This window comes from Tauraco erythrolophus, unplaced genomic scaffold (genome assembly GCF_009769465.1).
Source record: "Tauraco erythrolophus isolate bTauEry1 unplaced genomic scaffold, bTauEry1.pri scaffold_101_arrow_ctg1, whole genome shotgun sequence".
In the NCBI taxonomy this organism is placed as follows: Eukaryota; Metazoa; Chordata; class Aves; order Musophagiformes; family Musophagidae; genus Tauraco; species Tauraco erythrolophus.
The window spans coordinates 35,615-53,399 of NW_028238563.1; the positions used below are offsets into that span (position 1 = coordinate 35,615).

General features: G+C 64.0%; 2 protein-coding genes across 6 annotated transcripts; one reads left to right on the forward strand and one right to left on the reverse strand.

Moving 5' to 3' along the window:
- Positions 1–13,635, reverse strand: SLC44A2 (solute carrier family 44 member 2 (CTL2 blood group)). Of its 5 annotated transcripts, none has more exons than XM_086630494.1 (22): positions 13,578–13,635; positions 10,519–10,567; positions 10,360–10,433; positions 10,105–10,189; positions 9,684–9,768; positions 9,476–9,592; positions 9,321–9,381; positions 9,004–9,127; positions 8,467–8,550; positions 8,090–8,202; positions 7,769–7,900; positions 7,343–7,442; positions 7,142–7,234; positions 6,357–6,441; positions 5,795–6,057; positions 5,625–5,719; positions 4,857–4,960; positions 4,374–4,447; positions 4,108–4,178; positions 3,897–3,985; positions 3,449–3,533; positions 1–1,127 (listed from the first exon to the last, which is right to left on the reverse strand). In XM_086630494.1, the coding sequence occupies exons 1-22, from the start codon at positions 13,621–13,623 to the stop codon at positions 1,021–1,023; spliced, it is 2,136 nt and encodes a 711-aa protein (XP_086486620.1). In that variant the 5' UTR covers positions 13,624–13,635; the 3' UTR covers positions 1–1,020. The 5 variants fall into 5 exon arrangements, with proteins under 5 accessions (XP_086486620.1, XP_086486621.1, XP_086486618.1 ...); XM_086630495.1 differs by lacking the exon at positions 13,578–13,635 and adding an exon at positions 11,882–11,955; XM_086630492.1 differs by lacking the exon at positions 1–1,127 and adding an exon at positions 2,907–3,063.
- A 980-nt stretch (positions 13,636–14,615) lies between these two features.
- On the forward strand, positions 14,616–17,684 carry AP1M2 (adaptor related protein complex 1 subunit mu 2; the record flags this gene model as incomplete). Its single annotated transcript, XM_086630490.1, has 6 exons — positions 14,616–14,657; positions 14,890–15,049; positions 15,138–15,205; positions 15,292–15,422; positions 16,538–16,685; positions 17,558–17,684. Coding segments are annotated over exons 1-6 (676 nt in total), but the record flags the coding sequence as incomplete, so codon positions are not given.
- Between the last annotated feature and the right edge of the window lie 101 nt (positions 17,685–17,785).

Below are 17,785 nucleotides of genomic sequence, written 5' to 3' on the forward strand. Positions count from 1 at the left end.
GGAGGTGCTTTAATGCCGTTAAATCTTGGATTTGGGTTTAATAGTGGTGGTTTAGGGATTTTTAACCCCCAATAATGTATTTTTTTTTTTTTAAATTCCTCTTTTTCTCCTGACAGGAGCTGCCAAACGGCCGGAGCTTTCCCGTAAAATTAAATCCAGCACTCGGCTGCGAGTCCGGGCGCCGCGGCGGGATGTCAGGTGACCTGTTTGTCCTTCGTTTGCCCAAAATTACTGAATATTAACCTAAAAAAAGACAAATCTCTGAACGTTCCTCCTCCGGTGGCGTCTTCCTACACCGGGCGACACGTTTTGGTCGGCATTTAGCGATTTTGCTGTAAATCCTTAATTTTTTTACATATATAATGCAGGAATTTTGGGGGGGGAGGAAGCAGTAGAAGCCATCGGAGATGCCGGAGTGTCCGTCCGTCTGTCCGGGGGTTGTACCCGGACACAAAGGGAACCCCCAGGTTAACCCCCACCCTTCCCCCTCCGTGGGAACGCCAACAACTAATTGGCACATTCCTAAAGGAATTAATTGCCGGAACGAGCTCAGCACCGCCCCAAAGTGGGTCCCCGGAAGGCGGGGAGGGAATCGGGGCGATTCCCGCCTGTTTTGGCTCTCCGGGGAGGAACCGGCTGCAATAAAAGATTTGGGGAGGGGGAAATAAAAAATAAAAAAAAAACACATCGAGGAGCTGCTTAAACCCATCAGCGCCGGTCGCCGGTCGCCGCAGCGCCCGGATTTTTCCGAGCGCTGAGGGACGGCCGAACACCGCTGAGCCGAAGGAAACGCCGTCTTTTTTTTACCGGTATCAAATAAAATCCCTAAATCCCAGTTTTGGTGTCCGTGGACACCCCGGGAAGAGACATTCCCTCTCTTTAGCCAACCTCCCCCCCACCACCACCACTTTCTGCTGCCGCGGTAAAGGAGAGAGCGGCGCGGGTTCGTTAACCGGATTTCCAGGTGGCACAAACGATGCCGAGCGCCGGCGCGGGATCCTGCGGCAGCGGGAAGCGGCTCTAAGCGTCCGGTTGGCCTTTGTTCTTCTTCTTCAGGAGTTTTTTCAGGTCGGTCGACATAAAATACGGTTTTTCGGCCGAACCGTCGTTGCGCTCCAGGTCTTCCACTGCAAAGAGAACCCCCTCCCCACGCGGCGGTGGGGGAGGGACAGACAGACAGGTTGGCGTGGCCGGAGTCACCGGAGTCACCACACGGCGGCGAGAGGTGACCGGAGCCGCCGTCCCGCTCGTCTAATTAATATTTTGGAGAGAAATATTTGGAGGAAATGGTGTTTCCTCCCCGTGTCGCGGCCGAACGCCGCCGGTTACGCACCGCCGCGGTCGCGCCGCTACCGTTGTACCGGGAGCGCTTTGCTCCGGCAACGGGCTGCTGTTATTTAGAGAAAAACAAAAAAAAAAAAAAAACCAAAAAAAAAAGCAGATTTTGGGTGTTACGGCGTAACGGTTCGGTGCGTTCCCCGACGCGCCGCTCGGCCTCTCGCCCTTCAAATTCCGACGAGAAGCGGGAGGAAAATCACCGCCACCGATAAAAAGAGCCACACCGAAACCAAACCAAGCCGCGGAGCGTTTCGAGAGGGATTCCGGAATTTCTCTGGGATGAAAACACGAGCGGGAACACTACGGCTTTGTCCCGAGAGGACGCGGCGCAGAAGATGGGGCTCTGTGTCTGCCGGAGGGTTTGTAACCGGAGATTTGGCCGCGACTACCAGACCGGCGTTTTTTTTTTTTACATCTTTTCTTTCCAATCTTGATGGATTCTGGACTACGGAGAGGAGAAAAGCTGGGGAGATCCGGGGGCTGTGACCCTCCCCAGCTGCCTCCCGCTCAAACGTCTCATTTTTTTGGGATCTGACTTCTCCAGCCATAGAAACGCCGCAACACGTCCCCGGTGTAACGCCCGCCAGCGCGACGCGCTCCTTCCCCGCGGCGCTCCGGCCCCTCCGGACACCACCTTCCCTTGACGGACCCCCGGTGGTTCCGAGTCGCCGGAGCCGACCTGGGGACTCACCTTCCTTCCCGCAACTGCCTCTACGCCTCCGCCTACGGTCCGCGTTAGCGCGGAAAGTCGTTACCAGCTCCGGCTCTGCCGGAGGTAGAGGAGCCCGGACCGGGCAGAAGCCAAACCATCAACTCATCCCACTGGAGGAGGGAAAGCAGCGCCCATCCGGCAGCTCCCAGGATGGGATCATGGAATCCCACCGCCTCCCCGGAGCGATTAAACCACCAAGAGAAACCGTTCCGAACCGGAGACGCCGCCGGTAAAACCCCCGCTGGGTTTTAACCGCTCGCCACCGCCGACGGCTCTGTTGGGCTTCCCTAAACCGGCGGGTGCGAGGACGCGGAGAAAAGGCCGAGCTCCGCGTCGCGAAGGCACAGGCTTAAAAGCCAAAACATCTCCAAATCTCCCAAAGGAGTCGTTTCAAGCGCGCCGACGCGGTTGTGCGTAGGAAGAGTGGGTGAGGAGAGAGGCTCGTCGCTCTTTGCCGGCGGTAGGACAAAGACACCGCGGAGAATCCGGTTTTTGGGCCGTCGGACCCTCTTGGCTCATCCCAAAAACCCACCGTCCCGCACCACGAGGTCCCTCCTTTTCGCAGCGGGCGGTTAAGAGCAAAGATCCCGGCTTCAACGCCAAACACAACTATCCATCGGCACCTGCCCGCGTCCAGCCGGCTCCCGGCCGCTCGCCGGAGCGGAGCGCGCCTCACCGGAGACGCAGGACCTCACGTTAACTCTAAGTTCGTTCTCTCCTTACAGGAATATTCGTTAGCGGGCGGGAAGGTAGATTTGATGCACCGAAGAGTCACCACCCCCTCTACCCTCGAGGTTTGGAAGAACATCCAGGGGAAGGATTTGCGCCGTGGCTGCCACGGGGAGAATGCCGAGAGCGTCCCGCGGCCCCGGCACGTGGCCCCCCCGGCCCTTAGCCTTGGCTATCGGCGCTTTTGGAAGGTTCTAGGTTCCCCTTCAGCAGGATCTCGCTCAGCTCGGGGGACATGTAGTAAGGCCTCTCGGGAGATCCATCGTTCCTCTCCAGATCTTCACCTTTCCCCCGGGAAGAAGCGGCCGGGACGGGGAAGAGTGAGAAAGAACGGAGAAGCCGGGGAGAGGCAGGCGGAGATGAAGGATGGAGAACATGTGAAGACAGAGACGAGGAGGGAGAGGGGAAGGGAAGAAGAAAAAAAAAACAAAAAAAAAAGGAAGAAAAAAGGAAAATCGAAGTTAGTCGCAGTTAGATTCCGCCGAAACCAAAGCACCAAAACAGCAGGACCAGCAGGAGAGCCGAGGACAGGCTGCTGGCAGGCAGGGGGGAAGCAGATGCTGGTAGGAACGCCGGTAGGAATTAGGGGAGGAAAAAGCAGGAGAAAACCACCCGGAGAAAACCACGCGGCTGCCGCCAACTCCTGCGCGGCGCGAGCCGGCCACTTACAGAAGCAGAGGAAGAGGGTGTCCACGCACATGCCGTAGACGCTGAGGAACCCGTGGGCGATGAGGTAGGAGCCCACGATCACCGTCTGGAAGAGAAAACCGCGCGGTCACGCCGCGACCCGGCGCCCGCCGAGAGTGCCGAGCCCCGGGAGGAGGAGGAAACCTGCTGAATCCCGAATTCCCCGGGGAAAAGGGGGAGAAGGGAACAGGGCAGGAGTGTTCATGCCAGCCCGGTGCAGGACAAAAGGACGGAGGCTGAGACACCTCTTCGTGGCAGCCGAAACAAAGGGCTTGTGTCAACGGGGACGGAGAAAACATTCCCAACAAAGAAAGCCTTCAGAAGCAGCGGGCGGAGGGGTGTTTTTAAGGAATTCGCCTTCAGGGTCTCCTCCCGTCGCTTCTAAATTCATGGAAAAAAACAAAAAAAAAAAAAGGAGAAAGAGGCTCACCAGAATAGGGACCCAGTAGTAATTCAGGGACGGCGCCGTGTCCTGGACCAGCTTTATCCGATGGGTGAAGAAAAAGAAGGCGAGGATTCCTGGAAAAGCGAGGGATGGAAATGAAATCGCTGCGGGATGCTGGGTAGAAGAGAGGCAGCAAATGGGGCAGGAGGGAAGGAGACGGAAAACGGGATGGAAACTTCCATCCGCCGGTGCTTACCGACGCTTCCCACGATGAGGAGTTTACCGAGGAAGAGGAGGAAATCCGTGACTTTATCTAAAACGGCCACCCTGGAAACAAGAGGGAGATGAGCAGCTGCTCCCCGCTCCAAATTCCGAAGGAATTTGTGGGAATTCGTTGCAAACGCAGCACAAAACGCCGCGGAAGCCCGGAAAGGAGGCGGGCCGATCTTCGGCAGCGGGAAGGACTTGGAAATCACCGCGTCTGCTGGGGGGGCCCGGCCCTGGCGCCCACCACCGTCTCACCTGATGATGTTCCTCATCAGCAGGAAGAACGCGTTCCTGGCCGAGGTGCAGAAGTTGGTGCCGTAGACGGCGATCTAGAAGGGGAATCCCGGAAAAAAAAGGGGCAGAGAAGAGAGAAACGGAGCGGCGCTGAATCCATCGCGAAGAAGAGGGCGCGATTAATCCCGTCTTTGAGTAAAACTTGGATAAATCCCACCCTGGAAGTGTTTCTTCATCCACTGACAGGTCGGACACCGCGGACACCGAGAGCTGAATCCCCACCGCGCCCCGGCTCTTTCCGAGAAGGTCCCTCCCGGAGTCAACGCGACACAAAGCTCAAGGCTTCCCAGCGCCACGGCCGGGAAACGCCGGAAAACTCCGTTCTCCCACGCCGCCGGGAGCCGCGGTTCTCCACAGCCACCCAAAGAAACCTCCGAGAGCGCCGAGACCCCCATCCCCGCACCGGAGCCACGACCTTTTGGGTGCCAACGCCAGGAGACCCACCATGATGTAGGCGTTCCGGTTGAGGAATTTGATGAATTTTTCCAGGCACCAGAAGCAGCACTTGAGGCAGCCCAGGAGGAACTTGGCGAACTTGTTCTCTGCGACTGGAGAGGGAGAGGGTGAGCGGCCAAAACGAGAGATTTCGGACAGAAGGTCCCCAACCAGACATCCCACTGCCCCGTCACAGCCTCCCCCTCCGCGTTTTCAGGGCCGATACCGGGATGAGCCTCGACTGCTCTTCCCACGTTTCTGCTCCCTGTTTATGTTTCATCATCAATAGTATCGTAGGGACGGACACAGAATTCCCCCGCGCCCGGAAATCATAGAATCACAGAATCCCAGAATGGTTTGGGTTGGGAGGGACCTTCAAGACCATCCAGTTCCAACCCCCCTGCCATGGGCACAGACATCTTATGGAATCATGGAATGGTTTGGGTTGGAAGGGACCTCAAAGACCATCCAGTTCCACCCCCCTGCCATGGGCAGGGACACCCTCCACTGCACCAGGTTGCTCCAAGCCCCATCCAACCTGGCCTGGAACACTGCCAGGGATGGGGCAGCCACAGCTTCTCTGGGCAACCTGTCCCAGTGCCTCAGCACCCTCAGAGGGAAGAATTTCTCCCTCAGATCCCATCAAAATCTCCCCTCTTCCAGTTATAATTTCAGTTTAATACTGAAACAATTCCCCTGGATGTTAGCCATGTGCTCCGGCGCCACGGAACACAGAAGCCTCCAACCTCCTTCATCTACTCGTTCGCCGTTCGGTACCTTTCAACCTGTGGTCCAGATACTCCAGAATGACCCTGATGACTTGGACGATGGCGAGGATGAGGGAGCCGAAGGCGAGCGAGCCGGTGTGGTACCTGGGAAAGATCGCTCCGGTTAAAAGCGGACAACCTCAAGAAGCTTCACGAGTCATCCTCGAAGAGGGGACGTACCGGAGCGCGCGGCTGAAGGCGGAGAAGAGGGGGAAGGCGGGCATGTCGTCGGGTTTCTTGAAGGCCCAGTAGTAGGAGGCGAAGGCGCCGGCCAGCGTCACCTGGCCCAGCGCGATGACGAAGTTGATGAGCCAGAAGAACATGAAGACGTTGAAGAACTGGAGGACCACGAGGTAGCGGTGGTACGCCGTCTCGCCCCCGTAGAACGCGAAGAGGCACTGGGCGTCGGGGCACTGCTGGGCGACGTCGCTCGTGTTGAAGGTCTGGAGAGGACGAGGAGATGCTGGCACGCCGCGGCGGCCGGAGACGCCGACCGGCGGCGTCTTCCGCTCCACCCAAAGTGCCCTCCGCTTTCGGGAGGCCTTTGTTATCCCGCTGAATTTCTCGGGAGCGTTTGCCCGGGACAGAAAGTCGGCTTTGCGCACCCAACAAGGAAAACACCGGCGCGACGGGAAAGGCGGAACCTCGCTGGGCTCCCATCACCACCGGGGTTATGTTCCCCGGGACAAACAAACCTTATCCCTGACAGATTACGCGGAGCGGAGTTTCCCGACGTCCTCACCTCCGGTTGGCAGGTCTGCCCGGAATACTGGCACTCCGACTCGTTAAACACCTTATAGACGGCCTCGCCGGAGGTGGAGAGGAAACTGCGGAGCACCGGTTAAGGAAATGCCGTTTTGCGAACCCCGGCCCCGAATCCTGACGTGGTTTCGCCCTCGCCAACCCCCCCAGTCGCTTTTCTACGTTAAGTTTAACTTAATGGCTTTGAACTGGAAGAGGGGAGATTTCCATGGGATCTGAGGGAGAAATTCTTCCCTCTGAGGGTGCTGAGGCACTGGGACAGGTTGCCCAGAGAAGCTGTGGCTGCCCCATCCCTGGCAGTGTTCCAGGCCAGGTTGGATGGGGCTTTGGGCAACCTGGTGTGGTGGAGGGTGTCCCTGCCCATGGCAGGGGGGTGGAACTGGATGGTCTTTGAGGTCCCTCCCAACCCAAACCATTCCATGATTCCATAAGATGTCCGTGCCCATGACAGGGGGTTGGAACTGGATGGTCTGGAAGGTGTCTCCCAATCCAAAACATTCTGGGGATTCTAGAAGATGTTCCTGGCCATGGCAGGGAGGTTGGAACTGGATGGCTGGAAGGTCCTTCCGAACCCAACCCATTCTGGGATTCCATGATTAAAACATAATCGGAGAGACTCAGGGCAACAGTTTTGCCAACGGATGTGTCACTAATCCTGTGAGATGTTCAACGCCCTGGAAGACCTTTGGTTTCTGGGCAGGTGCCTTCCCCAGGAGCAGAGGCACAGGGAAGAGGAAGAGGAGGAAGAAGAGGAAGAAAGGATACACGGCGGTGCTGGCCCAGTAGGCGATGCAGAGACACAGCAGGAAGAAGGTGCACAAGGGGAACAGCAGTGACATCATGATGTGACTGATGGCCCTGCCGAGAAAACGGTTACGACCCGGTGAAAACCCTCGCGGCGACAGGAGGAAGGAGCTCGGCGGGTGACGACGGTCACCTCTGCCCGCGGACAGGGCACGCCCGGACCTGCTGGCCTCCTTGATGAGCGCGATGGCGATGAGGATCCTCTTGCGGAGGAAGATGAGCAGGAGGATGATCACCAGCTCCACCACGCACAGGATGATCACTGCGAGGAGGAGGAGGAGGAGGAGGGGAGCAACGGGTAGCGCGACGGCACCCAACAGCCTTCCCAAGGAAATCCATCCCGGCACCTGACGCTCCTCAAGGGACATCCGGCACCGCGGTTCCCGTGGAAACACATCCCAGCCGCGAGCTCAGCCCCGTAGCAGAGGTGGCATCAAGCGCAGCCGCCCTCCTTGGCCCACGAAGAGGCCGAGAAGACCCCAACCCTCCACCCTCTCCCCTTCCCAAGCCCTGTCCCTCAACGGCACCGGGGCCAGGCCGCATCCGCCGCGTCCCGGAGCCGCATCCATGACGAGGACGGAGACTCACTGAAGGCCAACCACGTCTGCCGCAGGTGGAGGTAGACGCGGAGGTCCGTCTGAAAGCCCAGGTCCACCAAGGAGATGTCGGAACCCGCCTCCCCTTTTAGTCTTGCGTATTCCAGGTAACAGTGGAAGATTCCTGCGGTGAAAAGCGGAAAAGGATCGGTTTGGCACCGAAAAGCGAAGACCGAGACACCGGCGGCCGCTGCTCAGCCCCACCGGTGCCGACGTTCCGGTAGGAGACACCGGGAACGCCGCCGCCGCGGGCGAACGTCCTTCTTGAGACAGGGAAAGGAAAACGGGGAGAGGGTCCCGACCGCGTGCTCACCGTAACCCAGCACCAGCACCACCATCACGATCATCACCCACACCATGATCCCGGCCAGGAAGCGGAGCAGGACGATGAAGATGAGGCTGGCCACCATGGCGATGACGAGGCCTCTGCGGGAGGAAGGCGGCGCCGCGTCAGAACGCGCCGGCCGGCTCGTCCTGGCGAGCCTTAAAAACCGGGATCGCCGGCGGCGGAGGGGACGGAGCCTGAGCGGGCTCCGCGGAAAGCCGCTGCGAAACCTCTCGTTTTATTCAGAAATCACGTCAAAAAGTAAATAAAATCATCGGCAATTCGTCAGCTTCGCCCCGGTTCGGCGCGCGGCACCGCGCCGCCGGCACGGCGGAGCATCGGTCCGGCCGCGCCGCGCCGCTCACATTATGATCCAGTACCAGGAGACCGTGTAGTCCTCAAAGATCTTCATGGCCAGCTGTCGCGCTTCCAGCACCACGTTCGCTTTTCTGCAACGCCAGGAAATAACACGGCGGTGAGGCCGGAGCCGGCGCACGAGCCGGCGAGCAGCCGCTGCCTCAACGGCCCCTTGGCCTCCCCCGGCAAACCGCGCTCCACCAAATTCCCCGAAAACACGAGAGGCGACGCTCCGGCGCTCTTTTCCTCCGAGCTGACCCCGCCGCTTCCCCCTCATCCCACCCCGCTTCCAACATGAGTTTTGGGGCCGGATTTCTCGGAAACGCCGGAGCGGGGCTCTGCGCCGCGCGAGATAAACCGGTAAACGCCCACGGTGGAGAAGCGCCGGCAGATAACACCGAACGTTTTCGGGGTGAAGCCGTAATAACGCGGCGGCTCGTTAAGAGGGCTCCCCTCCGGTCGTGGCGTCGCCGTTATCACCGCCAGCGCTCGCTCTCGGCGTCGCCCCGGCAATGGCGAACCGCGGCGCCCGCCCGGAGACTCACTTGGCCCCTTCCAGCAGCTCGGTGACGTTCCGGTATTGGCCATAACCGTCGTTGTAGGTGGTCGTGTTGCCCACCGTGACGACGCCGTTCTTGACCTGGATGGCCGGAAAGCACCGCTGCGCCACTGGGTTGGGACGGGGAGGAAGGGGGGGAGAACTCAGAAATGCCAAACAGGAACCTCTGACCCCCCCCCAAAAAAAAATGCCACGACAACCACACGCTTGCCCCGAGCGCCCCCGGAAACCAGCGGGCTCGTTAATCGGCACGCGGCGGCTCGTTAATCGGCACGCGGCGGCTCGTTAGCCCTCCAGACGTACGTGGGGTGCTGGGGATAATCACGGCCGGACACTCCTTGTCCTTCAGCACCTGGAGGGGAGCCTGGGTAGGGACAGATGTGCCAGATGTTAACGCTTCCCATGGGAATCGCCGTGCCGGGGGAACGCCGGCATCACCAGTGTTCCTTCCGGCTCACCTTCTGCACGTCTGTGAACTCCGGGACGCAGAACTGCCGGTAGTATTCCATGTCGGTGCTGGAGGTGTAGGCGCTCAGGTACGTCAGGAACCGGTCCGGGCATTCGGCGACGCAGATCTGGACGGGAGGAGAGGATGTGGGAAGGGGTGAGCCGGAGCAGCGGGACGTCGGAGAGCCGTGCGCGGCGTGCCGGTGCCGGGATGGGTACCTGCGTGGTCGGGCACTGAAAATTCAGGAGCACCAGCGGGCTGGCACACTTCACGATGTCGAAGTAGAAGAGGAAAGGTTTCTCCCTGCAAAAAAAAAAAAAACAGGAAAACAACCCAAAAAGCCCAGTTTGGCGAACCGCCTGCCCTGGGAGAGGCGACGGGACGCAGCCGCATCCCCGCGCCCAGGGGACGGGGCACCACGCGGCACGGAGGGGCCCAAAAACCCCCCAAACCTCCCCAAATCCCGGAGCCTCCGTGGTTTTCTGCACCCCCCGGCAGCGGGCAGGGTCCGTGCCGCTCCCCGCGGCCGGAGGAGAGCGGGCAGTGCCGGTGACCCGGCCTGGCGCCGCGGCGTGAGACACCCCGTGAGGTTATGGTCTCTCCGGCAACGCCGGGGTGCCGACGGAGCGGGATACGTACGCGTTGGAGGTTCCCTGCTGCCCGCAGAACTGCCCGCGGCTGTCGGTGGGGTAGATCACCTTCCGGGGGTCTCCGTGGGTCCAGGCTGCGCCGGAGGGGAGACGGAACGCGGCTGCGGTTACCCCGCGGCGACCCTCCCGTCCCCAGCCGGATGAGCAGAGGGACACGACACCCCTCGGCACGGGGGGTTTTGCCAAAAACGTAACCGACGCGCCAAAACCCGGCGGAGCCGCAGAGCCCACCGCCGGTACGTACCCACGACGCCCACCACCACGTAGCCCACGATGGCGACGACGAGGAGGACGCAGCAGATGATGTCGGTGCAGCCCCTGAAGAGGAAGAGGAGCGTCGGGAGCCGCCGGATGCGCCGCGGCGCCGCCGAAACCGCCGCCGAAACCGCCGGGCTTGTCTTACCTGTCGTAGATGGGACCTTTGAACGTCGGGTCATATTTCTGCGGCGTCCCTGCGGAGACGGAAGAAAACGGGAAAATCATTCAGGGGGAGGGCTGGGATGGGAGGAAGGAGCTCCTCATCCTCCTCTCCCCGCCAGACGCCAGGAGGGAAGCGGAGGGAGCGCAGCGCTTTTGCCAAAAACTTCGGGATAAGCCGAATCCGGAGGAAAACAATCTCCAGACGCCGTTTCCCTCCCGTCGGTGCCTCCGCCTTCCAGGCGTGGAAACAATTATTCCCCCAGAGAACCCGTTTCCGCGTGGTTCTCTCCAAAAAAAAACGCTGCTGGGAGCCTGCCCGAGATCCCCGAAATCCCTCGGAAGCACCGAAGCGCCGCGGAGGCAGAGCGGGGTGGGAGCGGCGATGGCCGGAGCGGGGGGACCCGGGGGGTTTCGGGTGCCGCGGAGCAGGATGGGCTGCCGGTGCCGTGGGCTCACCGGAGGGACCCCACCTCGGTGCCACGGCGGTGCCCGGCCCATCCGGCGCGATCCTTTTTCCCCATATTTATTTTTAGGGTGGGAATTCCGCCAGCACAGGCTGGGCGGCCGTGGGAGCCGCCAGTGCCGGTGCCACGGCTGCTTTGGGGCATCTTTGGGGTGGGGGGGGAGCAGCGCCGCGGCAGGGACACGGTTTCTTTTGGGTATTTTTGGCAAGGGGGGGGGCTCCGGGGACCTGCTCCGCCGCGGAGTGCCGCGCTCCCGGCCCTGGCCCATCCCTAATCTCCACGGAGCAACCGAGCACCCGCCGGCGGCACAGCCCAGCCCTACCCAAGAACCTGCACCCCAAAACACCGGCACGGTGGGGGGGGGCAGCAAGGAACGATTGAAGCCCAGGGACCCCCCCCCCCAAAAAACAACCCGAAGGCACAACCAGCGCCAGTGACCAACCACCACTGCAGGAACCTGTTTGTCCCAGTCGTTAAGCATTAACCACCGGCGCCAGCGACGCCGTCGCGCTGGTTATGCCGGTGCGCGGCGAGGGCGGCCCCCCCCAGCACCGCGGCCCCCCACGGCGGTGGGGGGCGGAAAAGCAACGCGGCGAAGCCACGGCTGCTTTTGGTTTTGTTTCGTTTCGCCTTTTCTTTCCAGTTTTGGTTTGTTTTTGTTTTTTCCTCCTTTATCTGCTCGAGTTTCACTTCCTCCGCGGCGAGCGGCTGCCAACGGTGACCCCCACCGCGGCGAGCGGCTGCGATAGTGACCCCCACCGCGGCGAGCGGCTGCCGACGGTGACCCCGACCCACACCGTGTGGCTACCGACCCCCACGGAACGTTGCGCCGCGGCAGCCCCCACCGGACCCCCACCGCGACGGTGGGTGCCGAAGCCTTACCGTGTTTGCCGTAGTAGTTCTCCCGGTGGCCCCCCATGCCGGCGAGCGCCTGCGCCTCAGCCCCCAGCAGACTCGCGGTGGCCCCTGCACCACGGCCCGCGCCGAACGCGCCGCCCTGGGCGTGCCGGCACCCGCCTCCGGTTAAACACACCGAAAAACCACCCTCCGGTGCGCAGCCACGGCTTTAAAGGTGCAGCCGCTTCGCTCCGGCCGCTGTTCCGGCCTCGCAAAACACCGATGGCGGCACCGGCTTCCCCAAAACCACCGCGGGGCCCGGCAGGCACCAACGTGGCGCGGTGGTCTCCGGCAACAGGGAGCAGTCCGGGCTTGGCAAACCAAGCACCGGTGCAAAGGTTGGGAGCGGGCACAGGCTGGCGGTAAAAGTCACCGGTGTCAACCGGGAAATGGCATGAGGTTGGTGACGCCGGTGTCAGTGCCCCCATTCCCGGTGACGCCGAACCACCCGTCCCCACCCCGCGGTTATATTTAGGTGATAAATAAATAACCGGGCAGCCGCGCCGGCTCCGGTCAGGAATAGCACTCTGCCGCCCGGCGCGGTCGCGGCTCGGAGGAGCGCGGTCGGACGGCACCGCCGGCGCTCATAGGCTGCCGGTGATGTCAGGGCGGCCACGGTTCACACCCGCCGAAGCGAAGCGGCTCGGGAACAAAAGCCGAGGCCGGGGAGCGCTGGGCGGGACCCCCCACCCGGGAAAACCGGGGGGGGACGCGGTGTGTGTGTCCCCCGGCCCCATATAATGGGGGGGATCCGGTGGCCGGCTGTGCCACGGTCCCACCGGGAAGGGGACACGGTGCTGGCTCCGGCGTCGCCCTCCTCGGGGCCAGAGCGGCCCCCCCCTGGGTTTGGGGGCTACCAGGAGCCCCCCCGCCATGGTCGCTTCTCCGGCTGCTCCGAAGGGTCCGGCACCAACGCGCGGTGAAGCCGAGGGATGCTCCGTCCCCCCCGGCACAGCCCGGAGCCGCGTGGCCCCCCCAGCCCCAGTCAAACCCCCCCATGCACGAGCCGAGCCCCTGCCCCTCTGGGCTGGGGGGTGCTGGGACCCCCAGGTGGGGCACAGCGTCTGCTTCGGGTGGGGGGTCCCCAAACCTGGAGGGTGCCCAAACCCTGGGGGGGGGGGGGGGGGGTCTCAAAACTGGGAGGGTCCAATCCTTGGGGGGGTCCCCAAGCCCAGGGGTCCCAAAACGGGGGGGGCCAATCCCTGGGGGGGTCCCCAAGCCCGGAGGTCCCAAAATTGGGGGGTCCAAAACTAGGAGTCCCCAAGCCCGAGAATCCCCAAGCCCAGGGGTCTCTGTGCTCAGGGGTCCGCAAACCCTGGGGGTCCCCATGCTTAGGGGTCCCCAAACCCTGGGGGTCTCCATCCTGGGGGTCCCCCAAGCCCGAGGGTCCCAAAACCTTGGGGGTCCCCAACCTGGGGGTCCCCAAAACTGGGGGTCCCCTCCCTCAGGGGTCCCTAAACCCTGGGGGTCCCCATCCTGGGGGCCCCCCAAGCCCGAGGGTCCCCCAACCACTGGGAGTGCCCAAACCCGGGGGGCCCCCAAGCCCCGGGGGGGTCCCCAAACCCCCCACCCCGGGACCCCCAAGCCCCCGGGGGACCCCTTGCAGGCTGGGGGGGAGCGGGGGGGCCGCGGGGACCCCCGGAGGCGGGGATGGGGGGGTTGGGGTCGCCGTTCCCGGTACCGTAAGCGCCGTCCGGGTCCTTCCCGCCCGCGGCCCGGTCCTCCATGGCGGGGCGGAGGCTCCGAGCGGCTCCGGGCGGCTCCTCCCGCCGCCGCCGCCGCCGTTAACGGTCCCCCCGGGGCTGCGGCTGCGGGCGGGGCTGCCCCGGGGCACCGTTATGGCCCCGCCCCCGCGATGGGCCCGCCCCGGGATTGGCCCCGCCCCCGACTGAGCCCCGCCCAGTGATTGGCTCCGCCCTCGACTGAGCCCCGCCCAGGGATTGGCTCCGCCCCCGACTGAGCCCCGCCCCGTCGATTGGCCCCGCCCCTGCGATTGGCTCCGCCCCCAAGTGGGCCCCGCCCCGTTGCAGCGGGCTCGGCCCGCGGCTGCGGGGGGTGCAGGGACCCCCCCGGGCGGGGGATCGGGGGGTCCCGGGGTCCCGGGGCTGGGGGGGGCTGAGGGTGCAGGGACCCCCCCCGGGGCTGGGGGGGGCTGAGGGTGCAGGGACCCCCCCCGGGGGGAGGATTGGGTGTCCCTGGGCGTGCAGGGACCCCCCCCAGGGTGGGGTGAGAGCCGCAGGCACCCAGGGGTGCCCAGACCCCCCGGGTGGGGGGGGGGGGGGGCCCGGGCTGTTGCAGGGACACCCCCCACCCCAGGCCAGGGTGGGGGGGGTCCCCTGGGTGGGGGGTCCCCCTTCGGTGGGGGGGGTCCCGTGGGTGGGAGGAGTCCCTTCGGTGGGGGGTCCCCTGGGTGGGGGGGGGGGGGGGTCCCCTCGGTGGGGGGTCCCCTGGGTGGGGGTGGTCTTCAGGGTGGGGGGGTCCCAACCCACCCCCCATGAGCCCCCTGGGCTGGGCCGGTGGTGGCCGTGCCCCCCTCTCTGGGGTCCATTGTGTGTCCGTGTCCCCCCCCCCAACTTTTTGTGACTCTGGGTGGGTCTGGCCCCCCCCCCATGGCCCCCCCCTCGCCCCCCCCCCCCTTTAAGGCCCTCTGGGCGCAGCCGCTCACCTGGCGCAGGTGACGGTGACGGCGCCGGTGACGCGGCGCTGCCGGGGCCCCGCCATGGCCGCCTCCGCCCTCTTCATCCTGGACCTCAAGGGCAAGGTGAGACCCCCCCCCCCAACTCCCCAACCCCCCCCAAATAAAAAAACACCCCCCCGAGGGGACCCACTGTCCCCCCACCACCCACCGAAGGTCACCCAAGGTCAACGGCGGCGCTTGGCTGTGACCCCCGTGACCCCGGGGACGGATTTGAGGTGGGGGGGGGGTGTGGGTGAATGGGGGGGTGTGGGTGAATGGGGGGGGGTCTTTCTGACCCCCCCGCGCCCCCCCCCAGCCGCTGATCAGCCGCAACTACAAGGGGGACGTGGGGCTGGGGGAGATCGAGCACTTCCCGGCGCTGCTGCTGCGGCGCGAGGAAGAGGAGGGGGCCCCGTCCCCCCTCCTGCCCCACGGCCACGTCCACTTCCTCTGGATCAAACATGCCAACCTCTACCGTATCCTTACGGAATTTCGAGGGGGGGGACACCCCCAAAATGCCGCCCACCCCCCTTTTTACTTGCCTTAACGCCCCCTCCCAAAAAGTGGTGGCCACCACCAAGAAGAACGGCAACGCCTCGATGGTCTTCTCCTTCCTCTACAAGGTGGTGGAGGTGAGGCGGGGGGGCTCCAGGGGGTCCCCCCCGATTTGGGGGGGTGGGGGGGGGCCCCACATGTGTGTGTGTGTCCCCCCCAAAAGGTGTTCTGCGAGTATTTCAAGGAGCTGGAGGAGGAGAGCGTCCGCGACAACTTCGTCATCGTCTACGAGCTCCTGGATGAGCTGATGGACTTCGGCTTCCCCCAGACCACCGACAGCAAGATCCTGCAGGAGTGAGGGGGGGGCCGGGGGGGCGCGGGGACCCCCCTGAGGGTTGGGGGGGTCTGAGGGTGGAGGGACCCCCCCAGGGTGGGGGGTCTGGGGGTGCAGAGACCCCCCCCAGGGTGAGGATTGGGGTGTCTGGGGGTGCAGGAACCCCCCTGAGGGTTGGGGGGGTCTGAGGGTGCAGGAGCCCCCCCAGGGTGGGGGGTCTGGGGGTGCAGGGACCCCCCCCCCGGGGTGAGGATTGGGGAATCTGGGGGTGCAGGAACCCCCCTGAGGGTTGGGGGGGTCTGAGGGTGCAGGGACCCCCCCAGGGTGGGGGGTCTGGGGGTGCAGAGACCCCCCCCCCGGGGTGAGGATTGGGGAATCTGGGGGTGCAGGAACCCCCCTGAGGGTTGGGGGCTCTGGGGGTGCAGAGACCCCCCCGGGGTGAGGACTGGGGTGTCTGGGGGTGCAGGGACACCCCCAGGGTGGGGGATCAGGGGTGCAGGGACCCCCCTGAGGGTTGGGGGGGTCTGAGGGTGGAGGGACCCCCCCAGGGTGGGGGGCCTGGGGGTGCAGAGACCCCCCCCAGGGTGAGGATTGGGGGGTCTGGGGGTGCAGGGACCCCCTGAGGGTTGGGGGACTCTGGGGGTGCAGAGACCCCCGCGGGGTGAGGATTGGGGGGTCTGGGGGTGCAGGGACCCCCCTGAGGGTTGGGGGGGTCTGAGGGTGCAGGGAACCCCCAGGGTGGGGAGCCTGGGGGTGCAGGGACCCCCCCCGGGGTGAGGATTGGGGGGTCTGGGGGTACAGGAACCCCCCTGAAGGTTGGGGGGTCTGAGGGTGCAGAGACCCCCCCAGGGTGAGGATTGGGGGGCCTGGGGGTGCAGGGACCACCCTGGGGTGAGGATTGAGGGGTCTGGGGGTGCAGGGACCCCCCCACGGTGGGGGATCCAGCGGGTCCGGGGGTGTAGGGACCCCCCCGAGGGTTGGGGGGCCTGGGGGTGCAGAGACACCCCCCCCAAGAGTGGGATGAGAGCCGCAGGCACCTATGGGCGCCCAGACCCCCCCGGGTGGGGTGGGGGGTCCAGGCTGCTGCAGTCGCCATGAGGGGACCCCCCCCCCTCACCCCCCCTCACCCCCCCAGGTACATCACGCAGGAGGGCAATAAGCTGGAGACGGGCAAGTCGCGCGTGCCCACCACGGTCACCAACGCCGTGTCCTGGCGCTCCGAGGGCATCAAGTACAAGAAGAACGAGGTCTTCATCGACGTCATCGAGGCGGTGAACCTGCTGGTGAGGGGGGGCCGGGGGGGGGGGGGTCGGGGTGGGGGGGAGGTCCTCGGGGGGGTGGGGGAGCGGTGGTGGTGGTGGGACACCAAGGGTGGGATTGGGGATGGGGCCAGGGATAGGGATGAGGGTGAGGATGGGGATGGGGATGAGGATGAAGATGGTGGTGGGACACCAAGGGTCGGATTGGGGATGGAGCCAGGGATAGAGATGAGGATGAGGATGAGGATGAGGATGAGGATGAGGATGAGGATGAGGATGAGGATGAGACCAGGGATGGAACTGGGGACAGGGCCAGTGGTGGAGATGAGGATGAGGATGAGGATGAGGATGAGGATGAGGATGAGGATGAGGATGAGGATGAGGATGAGGATGAGACCAGGGATGGAACTGGGGACAGGGCCAGTGGTGGGGATGAGGATGAGGATGAGGATGAGGATGAGGATGGAGGATGAGGATGAGGATGAGGATGAGGATGGAGGATGAGGATGGAGGATGAGGATGGAGGATGAGGATGAGGATGGAGGATGAGGATGGTGGTGGGACAGCAGGGGCAGGATTGGGGATGGGGCCGGTGGTGGGGATGAGGACAGGGATGGTGATGAGGATGAAGACGGTGATGGGATTGGTGATGAGGATGAGGATGGGAATGGTGGTGGGACCAGTGATGGGACTGGGGACGGGGCTGGTGGTGAGGATGGAGATAGTGATGAGGATGGTAATAGAGATGAGGCTGAAGATGAGGATGGGATTGGTGATGGTGGTGGGACCAGGGATGGCACTGGGGCTGGGGCCAGTGATGGCGATGAGGACAGGGATGGTGATGAGGACGAAGATGAGGCTGAAGATGGTGACACGGGCAATGCCGGCGCCCGCAGGTGAGCGCCAACGGCAGCGTGCTGCTGAGCGAGGTGGTGGGCACCATCAAGCTGAAGGTCTTCCTCTCGGGGATGCCCGAGCTGCGCCTGGGCTTGAACGACCGCGTCCTCTTCGAGCTGACGGGCCGTGAGTGCCGGGGGGGGGCCGGGGGGGCACCCCGGGGTGCTGAGGGGGGGCCGGGGGGGCACCCCAGGGTACGGGGTGCTGGGGGTGCCTGGCCAGGGGGG

Excerpts from the sequence above, each read along its gene's own strand:
- SLC44A2 (XM_086630492.1), bottom strand. The coding sequence starts at position 13,623 with ATGGAGGACCGGGCCGCGGGCGGGAAGGACCCGGACGGCGCTTACG. Across the intron at positions 8,203-8,466 it reads TCCTGGTACTGGATCATAAT|AGGCCTCGTCATCGCCATGG; the intron begins GTGAGCGGCGCG and ends TTCCTCCCGCAG. Across the intron at positions 3,534-3,896 it reads ACTACTGGGTCCCTATTCTG|ACGGTGATCGTGGGCTCCTA; the intron begins GTGAGCCTCTTT and ends TTTCTCTTCCAG.